At 37.6% G+C, this 26285-nt stretch overlaps 1 protein-coding gene across 2 annotated transcripts in view; it reads left to right on the top strand.

The window, feature by feature from the left end:
• Positions 1–26285, top strand: part of Grm7 (glutamate metabotropic receptor 7) — an 891604-nt gene that overhangs the window by 268761 nt on the left and 596558 nt on the right. For both annotated transcript variants that reach the window (XM_021164769.3, XM_021164768.3), the window contains exon 2: positions 17506–17722. In XM_021164769.3, coding sequence (XP_021020428.1) covers positions 17506–17722 — 217 coding nt within the window. The remainder of the gene's footprint in view (positions 1–17505; positions 17723–26285) is intronic.

The raw sequence follows: 26285 nt of genomic DNA, 5'->3' as shown, positions 1-26285 counted from the left end.
GACTTCTGTCAGCAAGCACTTCTTGGCATCTATAATAGTGTCTGGGTTTGGTGTCTGTATATGGGATGGATCCCCAGGTGGGACAGTCTCTGGATGGCCTTTCCTTCAGTCTCAGCTCCACAATTTGTCTCTGTATCTCCTCCCATTGGTATTTTCCCGCTTCTAATAAGGACAGAAGTATCCACAATTTGATCTTCCCTTTTTTTGAACTTCTTGTGGTCTATGAATTATATCTTGGGTATTCTGAGCTTTTGGGCTAACATTCACTTATCAGTAGATCATGTGTGTTCTTTTGTGACTGGGTTACCTCACTCAGGATGATACTTTCTAGTTCCATCCATTTACCTAAGAATTTCATAAATTCATTGTTTTTAATAGCTGAGTAGTACTCCATTGTGTAAGTGTACCACATTTTCTGTATTCATTCATCAGTTAAGGAACATCTTGTTTCTTTCCAGATTTTAGCTATTATAAATAAGGCTGTTTTGAAAATAGTGGAGCCTGTGTCCTTATTACAAGTTGGAACATCTTCTGGGTATATGCCAAGGAGTTACCATCTGGGTCCTATTTCCTGCTAACTTTATGACATTGTAAGTTTATATAAATAGTTTTTACCCTCTAAGCATCATTAAATTCTAAGAAGGTAAATTGCTGAGCCCATTAGCAGGAGTACCTCATCCTTGACCCTATGAGATGCCTTAATCTATTAGTAGGACCCTTTTAACCTCAGGTCTAAAAGACAAGGTCAGAAAGAGGACAGAGTGCCAAGGTCCAAGGATGACTTCCCTTTAGAAGTAAACTGCATCACATAGATTTGTAGCTATTTTCCAAACTCTTCCCTAAAGCAAACTTGTTACAAACACACCAGTCAAGCTGCCACAGAGAACATTTCCTGTCTCCCTCACTCTCAAAGGGGAGCAGTCAAGTAGAAATGCAATTATATTTTTTTTAAAAAGCTGCAATCATTGTAATTGGAAGATGATAAGGTGTCAGGAGATATGATAGCAAAAGTTTAGATTGCAGGATCTAGGAAAGGGGCTGAAAAAAGTGAAAGATTCTCGAACAAATCAACATCCCTGAAAAGCAGGGCAGACTGAGCTACACTAGCTTGCAATTTTATAGTGTAACATTGTGTTCTCTTACATCTCTCTCCACGTCTCTCCTCTCCCTCCCTGTGCTCTCTCTCTCTCCCTCCCTGTGCTCTCTCTCTCTCTCTCTCTCTCTCTCTCTCTCTCTCTCTCTCTCTCTCCTGCTCTCTCTTGATCTCCATCTGCTTCTCAGTCTCTCTGTATATCTCTTCTTTTGCTGTCTCTATGTTTCGACTTGTCTGTCTGTCTGTCTGTCTGTCTGTCTGTCTCTCAGTCTTTCTGTCTCCATGTCTCTGTCTGGAAATCTTTCTCGGTTTCTCCCTCCTCCTCCTCCTCCTCCTCTTCCTCCTCCTCCTCCTCCTCCTCCTCCTCCTTCTTCTCTCTCTCTCTCTCTCTCTCTCTCTCTCTCTCTCTCTCTTTCTCTCTCTCTCGATCTCCATCTGCTTCTCAGTCTCTCTGTATATCTCTTCTTTTGCTGTCTCTATGTTTCGACATGTCTGTCTGTCTGTCTCTCAGTCTTTCTGTCTCCATGTCTCTGTCTGGAAATCTTTCTCGGTTTCTCCCTCCTCCTCTTCCTCCTCCTCCTCCTCCTCCTCCTCCTCCTCCTCCTCCTCCTCCTTCTTCTTCTTCTCTCTCTCTCTCTCTCTCTCTCTCTCTCTCTCTCTCTCTCTCTCTCTCTCTCTCTCTCTGTCTTTCACATATGCATGCTTATATAGCACACACACACACACACACAAATATATATGATCAGAATCTGTTGGCCCTAGATGGATTTGTCCAATATTATATATTTCTATGGCTAAGACTTTGCTTTGCCAAAAGTTTTACAATTTGTGTTTTGTTTCCTTTCTTCCTTCCTTTGCTTACCTTCTCACCCAGTAGCTAAAAGAAAGGCAAAGACATAAATAGCTAGACACATGCTAAACTTTGTTTCATTCACCAGTGCTCGTGATTTGCAGGTGGCAAAGATCTTTCTAACAAAATGAAAACTTCTCTGTTGCCAGCAGCAGCAGCAGGGAGTGGCCTACTTCAGGCCTGCAAGGAAATAGAGAGCACCCTTTGCTGCAGACCAAGTGGAACAATCAGTGATTCTTTCTCTAACTGAATCCTTGCTGAGAGATCCCTGTAGCTAATGGAGATGCTTCTTAGGGAGTTATTACATCAGATGTATTTGGGATATAGTAGCTCTTGAGCTCTCTAGTCTTCCAGGAGTGTAGTAATACATGGTTGATATGTTATGTTAATTTATTAGGAAGACTAGTTATCATTTCATAAGACTCTATATGAAATTAGATGACACTGTTCTTGATTATATTGCCATATAATCTAGCTCTGGATGTTATTAAGTGGAATCATACATTCTACTCTCAAGCTAGACACGCTTGTTAAATTTCTTCGAACAATTCCTAGGTCTGCATTGCTCTACCTATTAATTTTTGCCTTTTATCTTTAGTGGGAAGCACATGTCATTTGTTCTGTGGCTGGTGAAAATCTATCTCCTTTCTCAAGATCAGCTTGGTAATACATGTCTCCTGTATCTTTTACAAACACTCAACATTCATTTCATATTTGAGTCTCAGTGACCCTTCTTTGTATTTTGTTGAGAACAATGCTTCCTACTGAGGTGTTTCTGAAGAAGAGCAATCAGTAAATGAGCATAAGTATTATGTGGAAAGAAGAGATTGAATCAAATATTACTATGAATTCTGTTTTCTATCCCACTCTTGTGGCATTGCTGATGCATTCTTTATGTCCTCAGAGCCCATGGACTTGTCTAGATCTCACAATTACTGTGCTGTGATATTTGATGGCTAATCCAAAACTTGCCACCACAGTGATGCAATATCCTATTATGTGGACTAAGTAACAAATGATTATTTTCCACAGAATCTTACGACTTACCATTCTTATATGAACAGACAGGAGATTTTGTTTGTCTATGAGCACTTCAGAATGAAAAATGGACCAATAAGAAAGCAATTTATTTTCATAAAGGAGGAATTAGTGAATTAGTAGCTATAGCAAGCAAGCCATCTTTAAAAATTATAATATAAGAGTTAATGTATATGTTCCTTTCTCTTCTGGATTGTGAATACCTCTTATTGGAAATAAATCAAATTGACCATGGTTCTTTCTAATCCCAAATTTCCATAGTACTTGATAACAATTTTGTGAAACACACTTTGTTACCTATTTCTTTTTTTGATAACTAGAATTCACACACATCTTTCCATGATCTTCAGTTAAGTATAACAATCTTTTTTCAAACATAATTGTTCAAGAATTTGTCTTTAAACTAGAACAAACTTAGAAAGCTGATGTTAGTCCTCAGAAAATCATTTGGTTTGATCCATTCTCTTTTGAAATATCATCTCTTCATTTTAAAACATCCCTAGATGTATCCCAATGTAGTACTGTAGTCATTCCTCTGAGTGGCCAAATGGCAAAAGGGAGCTAAGGATCACAAGGAGGTGAGAGATGGTTAAATAATCACAGAGGAAATTAAAATGTGGGCCACTGATACAGTTTCTTTTTCATTTATAGTTTGTGACTTTAGTGCCATGATTGAAATTGTGCAATTGTTCAGCTCTGTGAACTTCAACCTAGTAAGTTTGAAATGAGATCATGTGGCTCACTCACATCCTCTCATACTCTACCCACAATAGAGTATTTTGCATTTTCCTGTGATTGCTTTCCCAATAGGGTATGAGGCTCAAACCAGGCCATGGTATGCATGTCCTCTACTACTGATCTACCTCCTCAGTCCCTAACACATTTCACTTGTGATAACTAGTGGACATGCTACTAGCATCTTGAAGGTACAGGCTAGGGAATGCCCTACTTTATAGTGGGGACCATAAGAGTGGAATGGAGATTAAGAAACCCTGATTATTTGACATTTACATTACTAGTGACGGTCTCAATATTCAACATTCAGTGTCTAGTGCACACGATTTCTATTCAGGTCCTGAAAACTGAAAGGGATCAAGGGTATAGTCATGGCTAATATAAAAAGCATAAAAATAAACAATTGTTTTGAATTGGTTTTGTATTATGGTTGTCTAAGGACAAATAGAAATTCTGTTTTCAACATATAATTTCTTCCTTGTCTTGACTTTTCTCCAGAATGCCTATGATGTTGGTAGCACAACACTGGGAAGAAAAGATAGTAGAACTTATCTCAGCAAGTAACACATTGGGGTGTGTGAGTGGGGGTGTATAATTTCCATTTTGTAGCATTTTATCATGGGATGAATCTTGGGATCATTTAATTGACCTCTTTCGTAGATATGAAATGGTCCTGTGTAGTGTTTAGCTTGATAGAACCACAGCTACTATTGCTGATATTCATATCCCATTCATATATCTATGGACTTAGAAAATCATAAAAGCAACAATTATCATATTTCTAAATGTGTTCTGTAGATGAGCATGATTTACCGTCCCTACCTCCACAAAATTTACTGGGCCTCCAGAGAATCAATATCCATTAAGGAAATACTGAGGCTCATAGAGGATTTAAAATTGAAGAAATAAACATTTAGTGGAAAAGGAGTTTGAAAATCTGGTAATGATATCTATCCTGAGTGAAGTTCTGTAAAATTACAGAGTTAAAACTAAATGAAAAGTTGTAGTCATCTTTCAGTGGTTGGGTATAAATACTGCTAAAACTCAGGATGGTTGCGTTGCCTGGCTATCCTAGTATGAGAAGAGATGGTATCTGTGAGAGAGATAATTATAAAATGAAAGGAGTGATGCTTCAAGGAATCAGCCTGAAAGGATTATTCAACCATTTTCTCTTTTGGGGGGATCCATATCAATAAAGCTTAATAAGAAGGAAGAGCAAAATTACTGCTGACTGTGAACTTAATAATGCCCCACTGGGAGTTCATTAATATCTCTACAGGTACACTGGAGCATTATCTTAATTGCACATGATACTTCCAAAAATTGCCTTTTACAACATTTGTGAAAATTGCCCTCTGGAACAAGTATTCTTACATTTTGTATTGCTTTCCCTGGCTATGAGTCTCCAGGAACAAAGGATCCTTATTCAAATATTCAGAAATAAGATGTTCCCCAGATGACTGACCGTGTCAAAGGTACTGCCCTTACTATGTTAAGAGGAAGGATATACTGTCAGAGAAGAAAGGTCAATGTTACAGAACCAAAATTCAAAACTGCCTCTCCCCATTGTATTTTGGATAAGTGCTACTGTAATTTCCTTGATATAAATACTTTGTAATGTGTTTTGGTAAAATTTAAGTTTGTGCTGGAGTAATGGTGACCATTCCGAATTTCAAACTGTGTACTAATGTAATCAGAAGCACATCTGGACATAAAAGTTCAGCTATTTTAACAGATGTGTTGAGCCTAAGGTAATGTCTGTAAGGGTATGTTTCCAAGCTGAGATCATTTTCCTAGTAGTTGTTGATTATGTAGTAATTGTGCAATAGAGTTATGTCTGAAAGAACTCAGTGTTATCAACACTTACAAAATGGAACTATATTACACACCCATAATATTTGATTTTGTAAATTTTATGCGTGACAGTTATTTCTCTAGAACACAAAATGTATTCCATCTTTGAATTCTTTCTAATTTTGACTCTAGAGTAACAATGTTAACATAAAATAAAGCCATTTAGGTAGAACTGGGGAACCAGACTGTAAATAACATACTTTCTCTTTGTGTGTGATAACCTTGTTTCTTAGATGCTAAAAAGAATGCAGGATAGGCAAAAATGTCAGGGCCCTGCCCAAACAGTTAAATACCAAGTGAGGCTGTGAGGAGTATGTTGTCAGTGACTTGGACCAAAGCTGCTAACTATTGGCAACTTAACTCTTTCTTTCTATTCTGGTCCAAAGATGATGGCTTGTGGCAATTTTACTCCTGCTGATAGCAGCAGGAGATTAAGGGGGAAACAGTTTACATACTTGGGTTCTGTACTTGCTAGTTTTGTATCAACTTGACACAGGCTGGAGTTATCACAAAGAAAGGAGCTTCAGTTGGGGAAATGCCTCCAAGAGATCCTTAGTCTCTTGGAAATGTAAGGCATTTTCTCAACTAGTGATCAGGGGGAGGTCCCGTTGTGGGTGGTGCCATCTCTGGGCTGGTAGTCTTGGTTCTATAAGAGAGCAGGCTGAGCAAGCCAGAGGAATCAAGCCAGTAACTTATTCCATGGCCTCTGCATCAGCTCCTGCTTCCTAACCTGCTTGAGTTCCAGTCCTGACTTCCTTCAGTGATGAACAGCAATCTGGAAGTATAAGCTGAATAAACCCTTTCCCCCCCAATTTGCTTCTTGGTCATGGTGTTTTTTCCAGGAATAGAAACCCTGACTAAGACAGGTTCTTTATTCCTTGACTTAGGCCTCTCCCTGTCCAAAAGAGTCTTGGATTTGCTTAACTCTTAGTGAGTATACTGGCTGGTTTTGTGTCAACTTGATACAAGTTGAAGTTATTACAGAGAAAGGAGCTTCAGTTGAGGAAATGCCTCCATGAGAGCCAGCAGTAAAGCATTTTTTTTTTCAGTTAGTGATCAAGGGGGGGGGGAGGGCTCCTTATGGGTGGTCTATGGGATGGTAGTCTTGGGTTCTATAAGAAAGCAAGCTGAGCAAGTCAGAGGAAGCAATCCAGTAAGAAACATCCCTCTATGGCCTCTGCATCAGCTCCTGCTTCCTGACCTGCTTGAATTCCAGTCCCAACTTCCTTTGTGATGAACAGCAATGGGTGAAGTATAAGCTGAAAAAAAAACTCTTTCCTCCCAAATTTGGTTCTTGGGCATTATGTTTTGTGCAGGAATAGAAACCCTGACTAAGACAGTGAGCCAGAGAGAAAAGAAAAAAGGAAGAATGAAAGAAAGTGAGGTACATACAGAGACATATGCATACTGGCTGAAGCAGAGAAGGGCTAAATCAATACTTTATTTTTGTTTTTATTTTTTATACCTTCTCAGAATAATTTATCACATAGGTTTCTAAGCACTTTTACAATCCAAACGTTCATAGTAAGTTTAAGGCAAGAGTTCATGTCATAGATCTATAAGGCTTAAGGAGTTCCAGCAAAAATTTTTACATGGCTTTTCATAAAACTAGTACCATACTAAACACTCATTATCTGTTACTAGCTCCATAAGTTCTTTAGAAGTTTACAGTGATAATTTTTACGTTATAAGTTAGTATGGTTTTGTCAAGAGAGAGATCATCTGATCTGCCTTGTGTCATATTATTGTGAAGACGTGTAGTTATACTTGTCCATCATGAATTTGCTGTCTTTGCACTTACATTACCCATTCCCAGTTTATGACCTTTAGTTACCAGACAGTGGCCTCAATCCTAGCCTACAAGAAATGATTTACTTGTTAATAAATTTGTTCCAAACCCACTTCCTTTTATTAAAGCAATTAGCCCACGACACCTGAAGGTTTACAGAGTTATAGTTGCATCTTTTTATTCTATAGGGTGCTTGAGGTTACTTGTATAAATTTAGGAGTTCTATAAAATCATAATCAAGTATTATGATATTATCACTTCATATACACAACGTTACTGCATGAAAGTACATTTTCATATTGATTCTGCAGATTTGCCTAATATGGTGGGCTGATGCCCAGGAATCTTAGATTATGTAATACTGGCAGGAAAAGGTACATCAGCAGTGAGAAGCAATCCTGGAATGAAGTCTCTGAGGGTCCTGAATCTCAGAACATACCCTTCACAGCCATGCAAAATTGTGGGTCATCTCCAGAAAAGTTACTTTCTAGTCATAACATTTCCTAGATGGCTTCTAACAGTAAACCTATCTAAAAACAGAAACAATGAAACAATAGACTGAGAGGAGATAGGGGCAACCAGCAGGCACCAAAGCCCATGTTTGCTCTTCATATGTAAGACAAAGACTTGAGTGAGAACCAGAGCAAGGAGGCTATTAAATATCTCATTTCATCTCTTTTTTCCTTAACTTAATTTGCAAGCCAGTTTTCTTTGTTTTATATTATGATGAGAAGGAAACATGTCTCAAGGAAAGTCTCCATGATGAAGTAAGAGAGATAAGTATTTTTTCTTGTCCTTGTCACTTGCCTGCACTTGGGAGAGCAGTAACTCCTGCTTCTTTGCAACCCACTGGTCACAGGAACCAGGTACATGAAGAACATACCAATGGATAGTGTTCTCTCAACATTTTCCTGTCAATTTATTATCTATCTAATTCATTCAAGAAAGACTCAACCTGTTCCAATTCTCTCCCAGTAGAATGCTGTCTAGTGATAAAGGGATGACAAGAGGGATCTTGCCCTCCATGAGGTTAAGTATTCTGAAGAAAGGAAGAATAATAAACAGACTGTAATGCACATAATTGTTTGATTACAATTGTGAAACAGTTCCAGGGATTTATATATATATATATATATATATATATATATAACCAATTAACCTTCCAATAAGTTATTTTTTCACAGAGCAAATAATGAAACGTGGGCATGATTTTAATGCACCTCCTAGTGGTGATGTGACACTAATTGGAGTTCCTTTATCTTTACATTATTATTCAATATCAAAATAATTCAAGTTCTCCAATCACTTGTATTTATGAGCTATGAGTACTGGTGTTCTAAAAATGTTCACTAATGCACCTATGTTGTGTTATTTCAGTTTTCAATTTTAAGTCTGGAGAAATTGCTTAGCATGTACGTGCCCAGCTTCTTAGAGAAGAAAACGGTTTAGTTCTTAGACCACACATAGTGACTGACAACGTTCCTTCACTCTAAATCCTGAGTTTTAGGGATCTGATACCCACTGTTAGCACCAAGCACACCTATGATGCATATATATGAGCATACAATCTCCACACACACACACACACATAGAATCATACATGTGTGCAGGCAAAACACACTTGCAACTAAAATAAAAGAAATAAATTTCCCTGATGACTAAGGATGTTGAACATTTCTTTAGGTGCTTCTCAACCATTCGATATTCCTCAGTTGAAAATTCTTTGTTTAGCTCTATACCCCATTTTTAATAGGGTTATTTGATTTTCTGAAGTCTAACTTCTTTTTTCTTTGTATATATTGAATATTAGTCCTCTATCAAATATAGGATTGGTAAAGATCTTTGCCCAATCTGTTGGTTGCTATTTTGTCCTATTGACAGTGTCCTTTGCCTTATATGAGCTTTGCAATTTTATGAGGTCCCATTTGTCAATTCTTGATCTTAGAACATAAGCCACGGTGTTCTGTTCAGAAAAAATTTCCCCGTGCCCAAGTTTTCAAGGCTCTTTTCCACTTGCTGTTCTATAAGTTTCAGTGTATCTGGTTTTATGTAGAGGTTCTTGATCCACTTGGACTTGAGCTTTGTACAAGAGATAACAATGGTTCCATTTGCATTCTTCTATATGCTGACCTCCAGTAGAACAAGCACCATTTGTTGAAAATGCTATCTTTTTTCCACTGGATGATTTTAGCTCTTTTGTCGAATATCAAATTTTCATAGGTTTGTGTGTCCATTTCTGGGTCTTTAATTCTATTCCACTAGTCTCCCTGCCTGTCTCTGTACCAATATCATACAGGTTTTGTTGTTGTTGTTATTGTTTTATTACTGGTGGTCTGTAATACAGCTTGACAACTCTGAGATTCTACTTCACATCAGTCAGAATGGCTAAGATAAAAAACTCAAGTGGCAGCAGATGCTGGCGAGTATATGGAGAAAGAGAAACACTCCTCCATTGTTAGTGGGATTGCAAGCTGGTACAACTACTATGAAAATCAGTCTGCATTTCCTCAGAAAATTGTATATAGCATTACTTGAGGACCCAGATATACCATTCCTGGGCATATACCCAAAAGATGCCCCAACATATAACAAGGACACATGCTCCAATGGGATAAGAGACCCATGGTCCTGTGAAGGCTTGAAGCCTCACTGTAGGGCAATGTGATGTCAGGGAGGTGGGAGTGGGGTCTATGAGGGTACACCCTCATAGAAGCAGGAGAACAGGGGATGGTATAGGGGTTCCTTGTGGGGGGAATTGAGAAAGGGGTTAACACTTGAAATGTAAATTAAATATCTGATAACAAAGTAAAAGGGACATGAAATAATGAGAGAGAGAGAGAGAGAGAGAGAGAGAGAGAGAGAGAGAGAGAGAGAGAGAGAGAGAGAGAGCACAATAGGATCAGACATATTGCTCAGCAATTAGGAACACATACATCCCTTTCAAAAGATCTGAGCTCTATTTTTCAAGTGCCAGTGTAAAGTAGCTCAGAACCACCTGTATCTTCAGCTCCAGATCTGATGACCTCTTGAGAACTCACTGGTCACCTGCACACTGAAATGATCATTTCCACACACAGTCAAACACATTTATACATAATTTTCCAAAAAAAGAATTAAGAAAATGAAAGCAGTACATTATAATGTAACTTGCTTTCATGGAACTCCCAGGAAAACAAACTGAAAACTATTCAAATTGATAACAGTTTCAACAAAGATACAAGCAAATAAGCAAAATTAATATATTCAAGCAAGATAGAGAAGAATATTAATTTTACCTTATACATGCTGCAATGAAAATAAAAATTATCTTGAAAGAAAGTCAATAAGCAGTATGCCAAGCCTACATGGAGAAAATTATATGACTTTACTAAGAGTAAATAATGGAAGTGAATGAATATTTTACAATATATTTTTATTCTTTGAAAATCAAAATGGTTGTGTAACATTTTTTAAATTAAATTTAACATATCATCTTCCTAACGTCTCCCATTTCCATCCTCCATATCTCTATCTCACCTCAACTTTATGTTTTGCCTTTTTATAGTATACTAACTACAGTGTTTTTCATACATTGCTTATGCCTGTTTTACCATATACCTAGAGCTTGATTGACCTCCTAGAGATCATAGGATAAAACTGACTTTTTCCCAAAAGACATCAATTGTGAATAGCTCTTCAACCAGGGGTAGGAACTTCTAAGTTCTTTCCCCTTCCAGTTTGGAATTTTGACTGGCTTGATCTCATGAAAGTCTGTGCAGACAACAACAGTTTATGAGTGCAGGTATCCTGTCATATCCAAAAGGAATCATTCTAGTATGGTCCTCCATGACCTAATGGTCTTATCAACTTCGTCATCTTCTTCTACAATAATCCATGTGTTTTAAAAGGATGCACATTATATTTCTAAGAAGGCTCCTTTTATATCTGAGCACTAAATGGACACTTACTATCTGCAATTTGATCATCTGTGAGCTTATGCAAAAAAAAAAAACCTTCTCTGAAGAACTGTGAGAGCTACAAGAATCTATGAATAGAAAGATATGAATTTTGAAGACACTCTGATACTATGCTTCCTTAATAATATATTAATATTCCTAAAATAAACATAGTAAGTTCCCCCCTGGAGCCTGTGGGCTCATGAATAATGGACTTGTGTCCAGATGTACAAAGCACAACTTTCCAGAGAAAGTAAATGTCTCTGTCTTAAAATCCTTGATTCTGTTGCATCCATGGGCACATCTTGGTCTTGTTACATCAGTCCTTGCAACTCACAGTAGGTGGTTCAGGCTCTTGATGAGTTTGTTCCCTTAGCAGCCTGACTAGTGTCTTCTTGCATCCTGAAACTTAGGTCTCAGTTAATATTTTGAGTCAGGACCAACTTGATTTTCCCATGTGCTATGAACAAAGAGTGTAACATTCATTACAAAGGTCTTAGCATTAGATTCATTTGGGCCACTAGAAACAAAGACAATAGGCTCCATTGTTTAGAAGATTTCTGGTCATGTCTATCATCTCAAGTGAAGTTTCTTAGTTACTTTTCTATTGCCATGACCATAAAAAAGCTAAACAAACAAATGAAAACACTGAAAACCAAAAAACAAGAACAGTAACAACAACAACTACAACAGCAACAACAAACAACTTGGAGAAGAAGGTGTTTTTTTAATAGGGGCTTAGAGTTTCAGAGGATGAGTCCATGACCAGAATTGCAGGCAGGTTGGCAATGTTTCTCCAGCAGAAGTAGAAAGCTCACATCTGATCGACATATATATATAGCAGAGAAAGCTAACTGAGAATGACATGGGGTTTTCAAACCTTAAGGCCAACCCATCCCTAGTGACATGTTTCCTTCAATAAGACTATATCTTCTAATCCTCTCCAAACAGTTCCATAAACTGGAGATCAAGTATTCAAATGTATGAACTTATTGGGGCCATTCTCATTCAAACAACCACATGGAGGTACCCCATATCTGGCACTTAGCTCTCTAATTGTCAATTAATGGCTTCTGAGAGAAACATTATATCTTGTTTATGGTAACTCCAATTCAACTATTTTATATGAAAAATATATCTAGTGAATTTGAATTAAAATAATAATATTTACTTTTCCACAAATGAAGACCCGGTGTTGTAAAATCTAATTTCTACCATAATATATTACTATAATACAATTCTCATTAAATCTTAATGAATACTTTTGGTAATTTTTTTTAACAAGTTCTTCTAAAATTCATATCCCAAACTAAAAATATATGATTATTAAGGTTTTTTTTCTAGATCAGTTTAAAGAAGGAACACACAAGAATTAATACAGTTTTAACACACTCCAAGCTCATAAAAACTAACATAGTTAAGTATTGACCCAGGACTTGAAAGCTAAAAATATGATGTAAAAGTCATATCCAAATATCAAATGATTACTTCAGAATTTAATATATATGGATCAGTGAAATGGCTCATAGGGATGAGTCTTGACACTCAAGCCTGCTGATATGAATTCAATTTCCAGAGCCCGTGTAAAAAGGCTGAAGCAGACTACCTGTTTCACACAGTTGACTTCTGATCTCCACATATGTACTCTGGCACATGTTCCCATCTCTGCTTCCCAGTAGTACTAAATTAAAAAGAAGAATCTAGTGTATAAGAAGAAATCGTCTTCCCTGCAAGAAAAACATGATTAATTGTTTAATGAGAGGTATTAGGACAGCAAGTGAACCATTTGAGAGCTTGTTCTACCTCATTGATCAACCTGAAATAACATTAAGAGATTTCACCCAAAACCATGAATGTTCTGTCACTTTGAAGGCACATCCTTGAACATTTCTAGTGAAACCTGATAGATGAGCACAATGATCCATTCACCTCTGACGACTTGATTTTGGGTTTGAATGATAGTGAAGATTTAAGTATTTAGTAATATGAGGGGAGGATAATGTACAGATAATTATGAGAGCTCTCTCTCTCTCTCTCTCTCTCTCACACACACACACACACACACACAGACACACACACACACAGACATACACAGACACACACAGACACACAAAGAGAAATAAAAGAGAGAAAGAGGAAGAGGGAGGGAGAGGAAAATGCAAGGTAAGGAAGAGTAAAATTAAATATATATTTCTGTTATATATGTATATATTCAAGTGGAAAGACAAACATACTAAAGAGACTTAACACATTACTAGAGAGCCATGGATTAAATATATCTGGTGGTTTTAGGTGTAATTCTTTGCACTTAATCAATAATATATCATTGATTTACTATGACAAAGCAAAAACTCATCCCAAATTTCATTCCATGCAAAGTAGGTGGTGGTCAATTCTTATTCTATTTTATTATTCTTCAGTGATACACACATCTTTATCAGCAGAAAAGAATAAATAATACAGTAAGATGAATTTTTAGTTCTGTGGTTAAACATTAAAAGTATTCTCAAAACAATGACTTCATAAGCTTGAAAATCTGCTGGAAAGCAAGAAGCTGAGCATGAGGCCTCATCATTGTGTAAATATGCAGGGCCATGTATCACAGGTTATAGAAATTCCTCTGTCCATTCATCTCTATTACCAGGAGGGTTATCTCTATGCAATTCATTTTTATCTCAGATGTGAAATCCATTTGATCTTTAATTCCCTGTCCCAAGATCATTATATGTCTGGTGTTGACATAAGTAAAATAGTAAAGAGGAGGTGTTCATGGGTCTGAATTGAAACTTAGGTCTTAATCTAGGGGTTATTTCTTATGTACCTGAAATAGGTGGACCTAAGAAAGCAATGGTTTTCAAAAAATAGGTGGTAATGAGGAAAGGAGTCTCTTTCACCGAGATTTTCATAACTGTAATTGGTACATAATACGGAGAATGCTTTTCCTTTGTGTTATTTTATAATTGTGATGTTTCTCGGCATTTATGTAATTGAAAAGTTGATAGAAGACTAGGTTTATCTTTACTAACACTCTTTCAGAACTGGGGAGAGATATGGGCATCAAGCTACAATATCTGTGCATCATCATAAGACTTATACATTTCATCAAATCAAAGTTAATGGAAATGTCTTAATCTTCTTGTCTTATATTTTTTAAATTTCTTGTTAGGAAAATCCTGTCAAGTCCAACATCCCTCATGTCCTATTTCTCCCTAAAGTTCTATAAATGAATATTTTCCTTTCCTCAATAGTTAAAGTTTCCAAACTACAAGCACATATATAGCCCAGACTGTTAATGTGTTTGTATGCATCCCATCAATGTGTTTAAATAATTTGCTTGAACAGTTGTTTCAGAATGAGCTGCAAACTGACTTTCAGTGGTGACAGTCATTGCTGGGGGTAGAAATCCATTTATACTCTGATCATCTACTGGCCTTGCTTTTTATGCTTATTACTAAATAATTTACAAAATTTTTGTGAACTTTCATAATTAAGAGTTCAGTTGTTCTCACAGCACATTTTCAGGCTTGAGTAGGAATATTAATTCTAGAACTTTGTATTCCGAGGTCATGGTTGAATTTTGCAGCTCAGTGACAACTACTATTTGTGTAAAATAAAAGTTAATAAAAATATAGTATAATCTACATAGTATAATCTAGTATATTGTAGTGTAGAACACTTCATAGTGAGTGGATGAGGAATTGCCTATGAAACTATTAGAACATTGTATATATATTATAACGAGTTTATCATATAAAAGATGTTGCTTTTAAGACTGTCATCATTGGAATACATGCAAAACTGTTAACTTGGCTTACAACACAGAGGAGAAAGCTAACCTATGCTGTAGAGAATTTAGGAAATTATATCCGTCCTTTAATAGTTTGCACTGATACAAACACTCTTTGGAGAGTAAAGTTTGAATTGGAACTAGAGCTCTGGAGAGGATTAGAATCTATCATGGTGGAAAGTCCAAGAGGCCAGCTAGGCAGTAGGCAGAGGAAAGAGTATGTAGGTTCAGGTTATAAAAGTTCAAATCCCACCTCTACTGATACTGTCCCTCCCTCAAGGATCAATGCCCTAAACATTCCAGAACCTTCCCAAACTGTGGCACTGACTGGAGACTAAGTACTAAAAATGTATGAGCCTATGTAAGATGTGTCACACTCACACCAACACAAAAAGTCAAATGTGGAGAATAGATTGCTTTAATTAGGGAGATATATTACTCTGTATTTTCATAATTATTCCTGAGGAAATGAAATGCTCACTCTGTCCTGGTATCATGTTGAACAATGCACATTTCTGCCTTGTGAAAGCAGTTGGTGCAACTAAATCATTGAGGTACAGGTACTAATTAACAAATGACTCAAGCTCTAAAGCCAGTACTTGGTACTCCAACTTTATTCCACTTTACCCCTAGTACCTCTTGAAAGCCCTGTTATTCAATTATTCAGGTGAAGACCTCAACAGAAGACTCTGAGGTTTCCTAAAACTGGTGTGTGCTTTGAATTTGGGTCAGAGAGTCTTCTTGCCAATGGCTAAGGTGCACACCTGCAGCATGGGTAGGGAAGCAGAGAACATCTGACTTCTTTCTGGCTGTATGAGGCTAATGTATAATTTGAAAGGTTGCTGTGGTGCTGATCTATATAACAGTAATGACTATGCTTCAACAGAAGAAAAATAAGACGGAAAACCAGCAACAATCAAATCAAATAGAATTTTCTGGTCTTTGAAAATCCAAGTGAATTTGGCTTTGTCATGTTTGTGCCAAAATAGATGGAGTATTGGTTCAATTTGCACAAAAATCAAGGATTATATTTGAGAAAATAACATGATAAAGAAATTTTCAAACAAAATCTTGTAACTTTCTTATTACTGAACATAACTACTTATACTAAAATCATAGGTTATTTCTAGAAAATACTACTGTCCAGAAATCAGAGAAATAGTTGGGTGAAGTACACTGTAGAGGTTAACTAACTCAGGGATCTGGATGTCAGGTTCCAAGCCATGCTTGTAATCAGTAGTGGATTTGTAGTTTCCTTAGAGTGTTTGAGTGTGAGTGTGTGTGTGTGTGTGTGTGTGTGTGTGTGTGTGTGTGTGTATCATACATGTAACATAATATATATGTTACAGATTCTCAACTTCATTTATCTCAGTATCAATTCTTCTGAATCATCCACATAGCTAAATTTCAAGTAATTCCAAGACATTCAATCCACACCAGGAAAGAGAAGAGGAGTAATTTGATATTTAACTTCCTCCATGGTTCCCTAGTTTGGTCCTCATAGGTATAAGCTCTAGAGCTCCTTAATACAATGAAATATACTAATCTCAGATAAGAGTAACATATGCTAATGAGGAAATAAGGGAATGTTTAGTACTTGTGCACTGCACACAACAGGACTGAAAGCTGTCTTCCAGCACCTAAAGAAAATGTGTGCAGCATTGAAGAAGACTTTGCAAAGTGTAAGAACCTCTGAAGCAGTGATTCTCAACCTTCCTAATGCTGTGGCCCTTTAGTACATTTCCTCCTGTTATGGTGACCTCCAGCCATAAAAGTATTTTCTTGCTATTTCATAATTACAGCTTTGCTAGCCTTATGAATTATAATGCAAATATGTGATATCCAGAATATCTGATATGTGACCCAGCAGAAGGTCATGACCCACAGGTTGAGAAGGCTAATACTGGGAACCACCCTTCTCTAGGTTAAGTGTGCTACAAAGCACCCTTATATCAAGGTGTCCATTGGCAAATGAATCACTACAAGGAAATCACTTTGATGTGTCCTTGAAGGTCCTCAGGTCTCTCTGCTAACAACTCCTGATGTCCCTGAGGAACCATAACCTCTGTTGACTACTCTGGTTTCTAGATACAAGGCAGTTAGGCTGCATTGATTTTATATCAGTTACGACATTTCCTGGACTAGTTATGAAGCCTCCACACTTATATAGTCCTGATGTTTACCATAACCTTCCCCTGCTATACCCATTCTTATTTCTTAAAGAGAGATAATAGAAGAAGATGACACAAAAGAAAATGCCTTTCTGTGTGGATGTAGGTGCTATGTATTTGTAGGGAAATCACTGGGCAGAAATTCCATCCCCTGTGTGCTGCTCCAGCCCTGTCTTTTGAGTGGCTAATCCTACGTGGGACTTTTCCCCACGCTCCTGGTGTGCTCTCACATGGTGTTTTCTTGTCATTTCAGATCCCTCAGATTAGTTATGCATCCACGGCTCCTGAACTCAGTGATGACCGTCGCTATGACTTCTTCTCTCGAGTGGTCCCACCTGATTCCTTCCAAGCCCAGGCTATGGTAGACATTGTAAAGGCATTGGGATGGAATTATGTATCTACTCTTGCATCTGAAGGAAGCTATGGAGAGAAAGGTGTGGAGTCCTTCACACAAATTTCCAAAGAAGCAGGTAGGAAGTGATTGTATTTTCAATATTACCTTCTTAATCAAACAAACATAACAAAAACAAAAAACCTGTGCCATGCAGAGTTTTCTTGATAAAATGTTAAGTGAATAGTAAACATAATCACCACTATAACCTTGATCTCAAATTCTCTATGTCCTCTGACAGTATTTTTAGGTTTTCATCTACAACATGTCATTTTGGGAGACATTTTTGAAGGTTTGAAACTACCAGCCCGTGGTACAAAGAGATAAATAGAATAAACACTACAATGGGTACCTAGCTTCTGCCTAAGAGATATAGAACAGAACATTAATTGGATCATAGATATGGAGAAACTGCAACTGCCTTTGTCCATCCATAATGTGTTACCTCTCGGTACCTCACCTAAGTGGGGAGGACTGTTTAGAATTATATGAACATCACTACAGGTCCACCGTGATTTTGTTTTTGTTTGTTTGTTTTGTTTTTCCTTGATTTATTTATTTGTTCACTTTACATCCTGTTCACAGACCCCTTTCTCCTTTCTGTCACTGAGGCCAGACAATGGGGTGCAGCTAGGGGAAAGGGATCCAAGGCAGTATCATAGTCAGCCCCCAACTCCACTTGGAGATTATGCTGCACATCTGCTACATATGTGTAGGGGGCCTATGTTCAGGGTCTACATGTTATTTGGTGTTGGTTCATTATCTTTTCAGTATCCAATGGGTACAAATGATCTGACTCTGTAGATATTCTTGTGGGGTCCTTAAGCCCTCTGGCTCCCCCCAATCCTACCTTCCACTCTTCCATATGACTTCCCGAGCTCAGCCTAGTATTTGCCTGTGGATGTCTGTATCTGTTTCTATGTGCTTCTGGAAGAAGCCTTACAGAAGACGGTTAAGCTCCTGTATGCAAGAATAGCAGAATATCATTAATATTGTCAGGGATTGTCTCTCTCCCATACGATGGGTGTCAAGTTGAACAGTCATTGGCTGTCCATCCTCTCCATCTCTGCTTCATCTTTTTCCCTGCCTATCTTGTAGAGCAGAAATATTGGGGGTATACGTTTTTGTGAGTAGGTTGATATCCGACTCTCTTGAATGAAAGTCCTGCTTGGCTATAGGAGGTGGCCACTTCAGGTTCCTTAGCCACAGGTCACTGCTATAGATATTCCAGATATTCCAGAGCCTCCCAATCCCAAGTCTTAAGCCTGTCTCAGAGATGTTCATCTCACCAATTTACTTTCTTTCCTCAGCCCTCTTGCCCTGCCCATCTGATCTCTACCCATTTCCCTTCCCACTACCTCACCCCCCCAGTTCCCACCCTCCTGATTTTTATTTTATTTCTCCTTCTGAGTGCAATTCAAGCATCTTCCCTTGGGTGCTGCTTATTACTTAGTTTCTTGAGTCTGTGGATTGTAGTATGAATAGCTCTATGTCAAGATCCAGCTATACAACTCCTGGGCATATGCTCAAAATATGTTCCACTGTACCACAAGGACACTTGCTCAACTATGCTCATAGCTGCTTTATTTATAATAGCCAGATTTTTGGAACAACCTATGTGTCCCTCAACCAATAAGTGGATGAAGTGCATTTATACAATGTACTAAAGAACATGCAGTACATATATACAATGGAATACTACTTAACTATTAAAAATAAAGCAAGCAAGTTGCAGGCAAACAGGTAGAACTTGAAAATATCATTCCTAGGCAAATGGATGGACCTGGAGGGCATCATCCTGAGTGAGGTAACCCAATCACAAAGGAACTCACACAATATGTACTCACTGATAAGTGGATATTAGCCCAAAACTTAGGATACCCAAGATATATAATACAATCTGCTAAGCACATGAAACTCAAGAAGAATGAAGACCAAAGTGGGGTCACTGTACCCCTTCTTAGAATTGGGAACAAAACATCCATGGAAGGAGTTACAGAAACAAAGATTGGAGCTGTGACGAAAGGATGGACCATCTAGAGACTGCCATACCCAGGGATCCATCCCATAATCAGCTTCCAAACGCTGACACCATTGCATACACTAGCAAGATTTTGCTGAAAGGACCCTGATATAGCTGTCTCTTGTGAGACTATGCCGGGGCCTAGCAAACACAGAAGTGGATGCTCACAGTCAGCTAGTGGATGGATCACAGGGCCCCCAGTGGAGGAGCTGGAGAAAGTATCCAAGGAGCTAAAGGGACCTGCAACCCTATAGGTGGTACAACATTATGAACTAACCAGTACCCCGGAGCTCTTGACTCTAGCTGCATATGTATCAAAAGATGGCCTAGTTGGCCATCACTGGAAAGAGAGGCCTATTGGACTTGCAAACTTTATATGCCCCAGTACAGGGGAACGCCAGGGCCAAGAAAAAAAAAATGGGAACGGGTGGGTAGGGAAATGGGGGACAGGGGGGAGGGGGAGGGTATGGGGGACTTTTGGGATAGCATTGGAAATGTAATTGAGGAAAATACGTAATAAAATATATTTTAAAAAAAAGAAGAAAATATCATCCCGAGTGAGATTTCCCAGACCCCAAAAGGCACATATGGCATCTACTCACTTACAAGTGGACATTAGCCATAAAAAACAGAATAATCATGCTACAATTCACAACCACCCAGATTTTGTAAGAGCCTCTGATGCTTCTGAATGACTCAGCCCCAACAAATGACACTGCGCAAGGTAGCATGTATGTATGCACATAGAGCTGAAACCTGTGATTCCTTTCAAGAGTCAATACTATTTAGAAGAACTTATTTAGAACAGATTTCTTTAAGTTTATTTATTCAGCTCAAATTTGTAAGAAAGGGCTTTCGTAGTTGGCCAGCTGTCTTGTATCATAAACACATATAATGAATTTGGGAATTCTTTCGTGGTTGTTTTATGTTGTGTTTTTCTTTCTTCTCACCCACCCACCCCCTTTGACAGGGTCTTATATAGCCCAGATTATCATTGAAATCACTACGTAGCTAAGGATGAACTTTTGATCTCCCTATCTCTGCCTTTTAAATGCTAGAATTCTACTTGTCCACATCCTGCCTGTTCCTATAAAGTTATTATGCTAAGGTAAAACAGTCTATTTTATTTATAAGAATTTCATTCAACCAAAATGGTCACTGACTGATGTAGTGAATCAACAACAAAACCAAAGAGCAGAAGGTCCATTTCATGAGGAAAGGTGCCATTTATCATGGTGACAGGGCTTTGAACATCAACCTTCACTATAGACATACCCAATGGATGTGGCTGATAGACCTGCCCATGACTGTGAACAGAAGCTTTTTTTGAGAATCTCATTTTTATAAATTTAATTTTATTTTTTAATCATTACATGCTTTATTTTTTGCCCTCCCCTAATCCCCCATCCCAGAGTTCTTCACCCCACCCTCCCTCCATTTCACCTTTGAGAGGGTATTCCCCTACCACCCCACCATGGCATCTCCGTTCCCTGGGGCATCAAATCTCTAAAGAATTAGGTTCATCTTCTCCCAGTGAAGCCAGACAAGGCAGTCCTCAGCTACATATGTGCTGGAGAGCCTCAGACCAGCCTTTGTATTCTATTTTGTTGGTGGCTTAGTCTCTGTGAGCTCCCAGGCATCTGGGTTAGTTGACACTGTTTGTGTTCCACTGGGATTAGCATCCCTTTCAGCTCACCTCCAGTAGATAGAAAGGGCCCCTAAGTGGAGGAATGAGGTCACCAAACAATTTTATTTTTTTGCTCATAATTCCTGACACTATTACTGATGCTATGTTGTGCTTGCAGAGAGGAGCCTAACATGGCTGCCCTCTAAGAGGTGATTGAAACAGATGTAGATACTTACACCCACATTTGGACTGAAGTCAGGGATTCCTAGGGAAGAGTTAGGAGAATCTCATATTTTTTTTTTTTTAAATTCACAACAATATTAGCACATGGTGTGATTTTAAGGGTCACTGGCCTTTGTCTTTCTTACCTTTGCCAGCTGATTGAGATAGATACTCCTGTTTATAAGCATCCCTGGCTGACATTTATAAATCACCATCAGATGTCACCTTAAATATTGTTTCCAGGTTGAGGCAGATATGCAAACCTCCCATTGTTGTGTTGTCTTTGCCTGGTGTTTTTTAGCTCTGATCAAATCCCCAAGATTATTACTAGAGAACATGTGTCTCTCTTTCACTGCTGTAGCTCTAACTGCTGTGGTTCTAAGAAGGAAAATGTCCAGTATAATTCAGTTAGAAAACTTCTGATCTGTCAGGAAATTTTGACTTTGTCCTTATGGCTGGCTGTAATATATAGAACTCATTAGCACCAGGATTCATGACTCCCCAAAGAGAGTCATTGTAATTGTGATTGTTTTATTCCTTTCTCTGTCTCTTCCAATCTTGCTTCAATCAACCTTTAGTTGACATAAATAAATGTGCGAAATCTCTGGCTGAAAATAAGTAAATTATGCAAGGTAAAGAGAAATTACATGTAAATGAATTGCTCAGAAATAAAACCTAGCCACCATCTTGAAATATTTAATTGCTACAAAAAAATCCCAAATTTAACACTGAACTTTGTATTGGATATTGGATAAAGCAGAGAAAATGCTATCAATCTCTCATAAAATCTCAGCAATTTTATGGTAACCCTTATGTTGAATATTTAGGAAAAGTAAGCTTTTCTTGCTTTAGAATCAAGATGAATGTTCTGTAGACAGGTTTCAGTGAGAAAATTATATGGTTGCTATTCCTGGTATCTTTGGTTAAATCTACAAGATATGACATTAGAGTTTGTTATGTAATGCAAAAAGGAGTGACCTTTGTAATATCGTATGCATGTTAAAGATTATGCATTTAGCTAACCACATATTGAGATGCTTAGCTCGGAAACAAGGCCTTGTCAGGAACAGTCATTTAAAATGAAATCTTTTAACCTGAGACCATGCTCCCAGGGGAGGAGAATTAAAAAATAGCTACCTGCTGCTGCAAAACATGGGGGATTCAGGTGACATGTCCATGATTAGTTCTACCGATTATAGCATTCAGATAATGGGTATAAGGCACCTGTGCTGTGTCACCTGTGTAATTAATAACTGTAAGAACGCTTATGTGCTTCATGGATACCCTTCTTCTCTGATCAACAAGGAGGAAAAAGGCAGAGATAGAGGGAGAATTTACTGTTTATAAAGTGTGGAGTACGTGCATCCACTGTGAATTAAGGGAAATGACGTTAACTATCATTTCTTTCCTAGGAGTGCTTTCTATTTCTTTGTGTGTATATGCATTCACTTTGGTATGGTATGCATACACATATGTGCAATTGCATATGTAAGCACACATTTGGGGGTTAGCTATTCATCTTTCTCTCTCTCTCTCTCTCTCGGTCTTTGTGAGTGTGTGTCCTCAATGTTTACAATGGGTGTCTTTCTGGATTGCACTGCACTTTATTTATTAAGGAAAAGTCTTTTGCTTAACCTAAAACTTGGCAGTCCCTGAGAGTCTAGCATCTAGTTATTCATATCTCATCAGAGATTTCTCTCTCTACCTTAGCACTATGATTACATGAAACTGGCACATATTTTTATTTTGAAGACTAATTCTGGCAAGCACACTTGTTAGGAAATTTGGAGAAAGTTTCTAGACTATCATCAAATATTCATTTTATTTTTCATCTCCTGACTCTAAGACATTATTTGTAAAAGGACATAAGACACATACGTGTACAAATGAAGTGTGCTATATTGTAAACATTTGATTCATAATCCACTATTTCAATCATCAGTTTTAATATAGAGAGAATGAGATTCATAAAGCCTGCTTCATCATGGTTGTATAATGAATGAGATGCTGTATTGGGAAGCAGTTAATACCTAGAAACACCTAATTATTAGTGTACCAATTTGATTCCCTATAAATATTTATTATTAGAATTTAAAGTTTTGAAACTGCCTGGAATAGTCTGATTTCAGTCATAACTGCAAGTAATGTTAACAGTAGAGTTATTTCTCTTACTACATTTTTACTATATAAGAAAGAGAAAAATAAATTATCTAGAGTCATACACTTACACACACACAAAGACACACATGTATACATGTGTGAATGGGTGTGATGGATTGATTACATTTTAAATGTACTGGCTTCAATCTAGAAGAACTAACTTCCATTGCTTTTAAACAGTTTGGTTCTGAAGATTATCATTCTTCTTTATAAATACATTTTCCATTTTAGAATACTTGACCTCAAAACTGAAGGGATTCTTAATCCTAAATCAGAGGGTACTCTAGCAGGGACACATTCTCCAGTTCTAACAGTGGCAAAGCAAGGTTGCGCTCCCCAGCATCAGTCCTTCATAAAACAAATGAAGATATTTCATTGGAGACCAAACACACACACACACACACACACACACACACACACACACACACACACACGCACACATTTAAACTGGTTCCCTTAAGTTACTATTTTTTTGTTTGGTTGTTTATATATTTAGTTTATATGTATATAGTGGTTTTGCCAGCATATATGTATGCAAAACATATATGCGACTGGTGCCCTAGGAGGCTAGAAGAGGGTATCAGGTCTCTGGAGACTGGAGTTACAGATAGTAACTGGAGTTACTGTCAAAATAAATAGCAACAACTTTCTCTCAGGCATGGTTCTGGAAGACTTATATAAGTATAGACACTACATCATGCTGAGACTAAAGAAGAACTTTAACATGATTTTCTCATTTTGATGACATTTCTCCAAAATTGTCACATTTGTGTAAAATGGCCCTGTAGTGGTACTCATGCGGTGTCAACAAAAGCTGTTTTGTTTTTTGGGTTTCTTTTTGTTTGTTTGTTTGTTTGTTTTTGCCTAATATTCAGAGAATGAGATAAAATTCATTCACATTATGGTTAAAAAAAAAAGAGAAAGAAAAAGAAAAAGAAAAAGAAAAAAGAAAATCCAAGCCAATGTGGTAAACTAAATGGCTGAGGTTGGATTTGAAGACTCAATTTCCTCAGTGAAAACCAAAGTTAATGCTATGATAGCATAGAAGGAGAAGACAAGGGGATGATTGTTGAGAGGACAGAAATGAGGAGAAATGCTTTAAGTATAATTAGCAAATATGAAGTATTCCTATTTAGTTAAATTCTAAATCTTCTTTGACTCTTTTTACATTCTGTGTATTCTCTGTAATGCTCTTCTTGATGTCATAAGTGAAGACCTAGAGACTGAACTTATCAGCTGCTTAGTCTTCAAAAATTTAGACCTTGGGAATGTGGAATGGCTTTTTTATACACTGATTTATGTCTCTGTAGTGGGTAGCTCATCTAAGTGTGTGTGTAGGTGTGTGGGTGTGGGTGTGTTGGGTGTGTGTGTGGGGGGTTCTGTGTGTGTGTATTGTTCTTGGGGAGCAATCCACATTGCTTTGAGATATGTTTTTGTTTGTTTTTTTTTTCACTAGGAACTGAAGTTTTTCTGATCAGAGGGGCAGACTAGGTAATGGGCTGTGGCTTCCTCTTGTGTCTTCTCCCCCTTCAGTGTTAGAATTGCAAGCCCTTGCCACCATGTTCACTTTTTACTTAGATCCTGAGAATACAACTCAGGTCCTAGTGCTTGTATAGAAAGTGCTTTCCAAACAGAGCTTCCCCCTTCTCTCCCTCTCTTCATTATGCAATTTATAGCACTGCCCGCGTAGTGCTTCCTGGATCATGCACTCTGGTTGCTGGTTGTATTTCTGATGATCAGGGCAAAGTCAAACCTGTGTGCCTGACATCTAGCTTAAGTCCTAGTGTGTAGAGGGCATGAAGTCAGCAGTTACTAAGTTTTACTAAGAAGAGAAGGAAGAATTATCCTTCCTTATCTTCTCTTTCAGGGAAAAAACAAAGGCATTCCTTACAAACCCACACTTTTGTCTAAGTTCTCCCAAATTTATACCTAGATTTGTTTGCTCTGCTTTGTCCATCTTGACATCCCCATTGGAAACCAATTATTACAGTGGAAGAATGTTACAAAAGTCATGGTTGTATGTCTTTACATCTTTAAATATATAAAATCCTCATTTTTTGTTGTATTTAGACAGAATCTTACTATGTAGCTGGCCTGGAACAACCTTATGTAGATAAGACTAGTCTCAACCTCACAAGGGTCCCTTGGGTGCTGAGATTGCATATATACACCACAATGCCTGACCTAATATCTACATTTAACATAGAACCATTAAATACCTCACAAGAGAAGTAATCTTTTTAAATATTGAAAATATTATAACCTTTTTGACATACACCATTGTAGAAAAGAAACAATAAGAGCAAACAAATTCTAGATGGAGATATAGGCATCCATGGGCTGTAGAGATGGTTCAGCTGATAAAGACTAAGCTCACAATCAAAAATACAAGAGATATACTTCTGTATCCTTCTTTTTTTATGTGGGTGTAGGGAATTTGAACTTACATTTTCAGTCTTGAACAGCATACACTCTTACATGAAGAGCCATCTTCTCAGCCTAAGGATCATGTTGTAGATAATGATGTAATATCAACCCAACCTTTTTTATCTACATGGATATAATAATGACAAATGATTCCTTGTCAAAGTTTTCAGAAGGGATCTTCCT

The sequence above is a fragment of the Mus caroli genome, unplaced genomic scaffold (genome assembly GCF_978045245.1).
Source record: "Mus caroli unplaced genomic scaffold, Mus_caroli_1 scaffold_7, whole genome shotgun sequence".
Taxonomy (NCBI): Eukaryota; Metazoa; Chordata; class Mammalia; order Rodentia; family Muridae; genus Mus; species Mus caroli.
The sequence above is the reverse complement of the archived record's forward strand: the minus strand, read 5'-3'. Positions and strand labels throughout refer to the sequence as shown.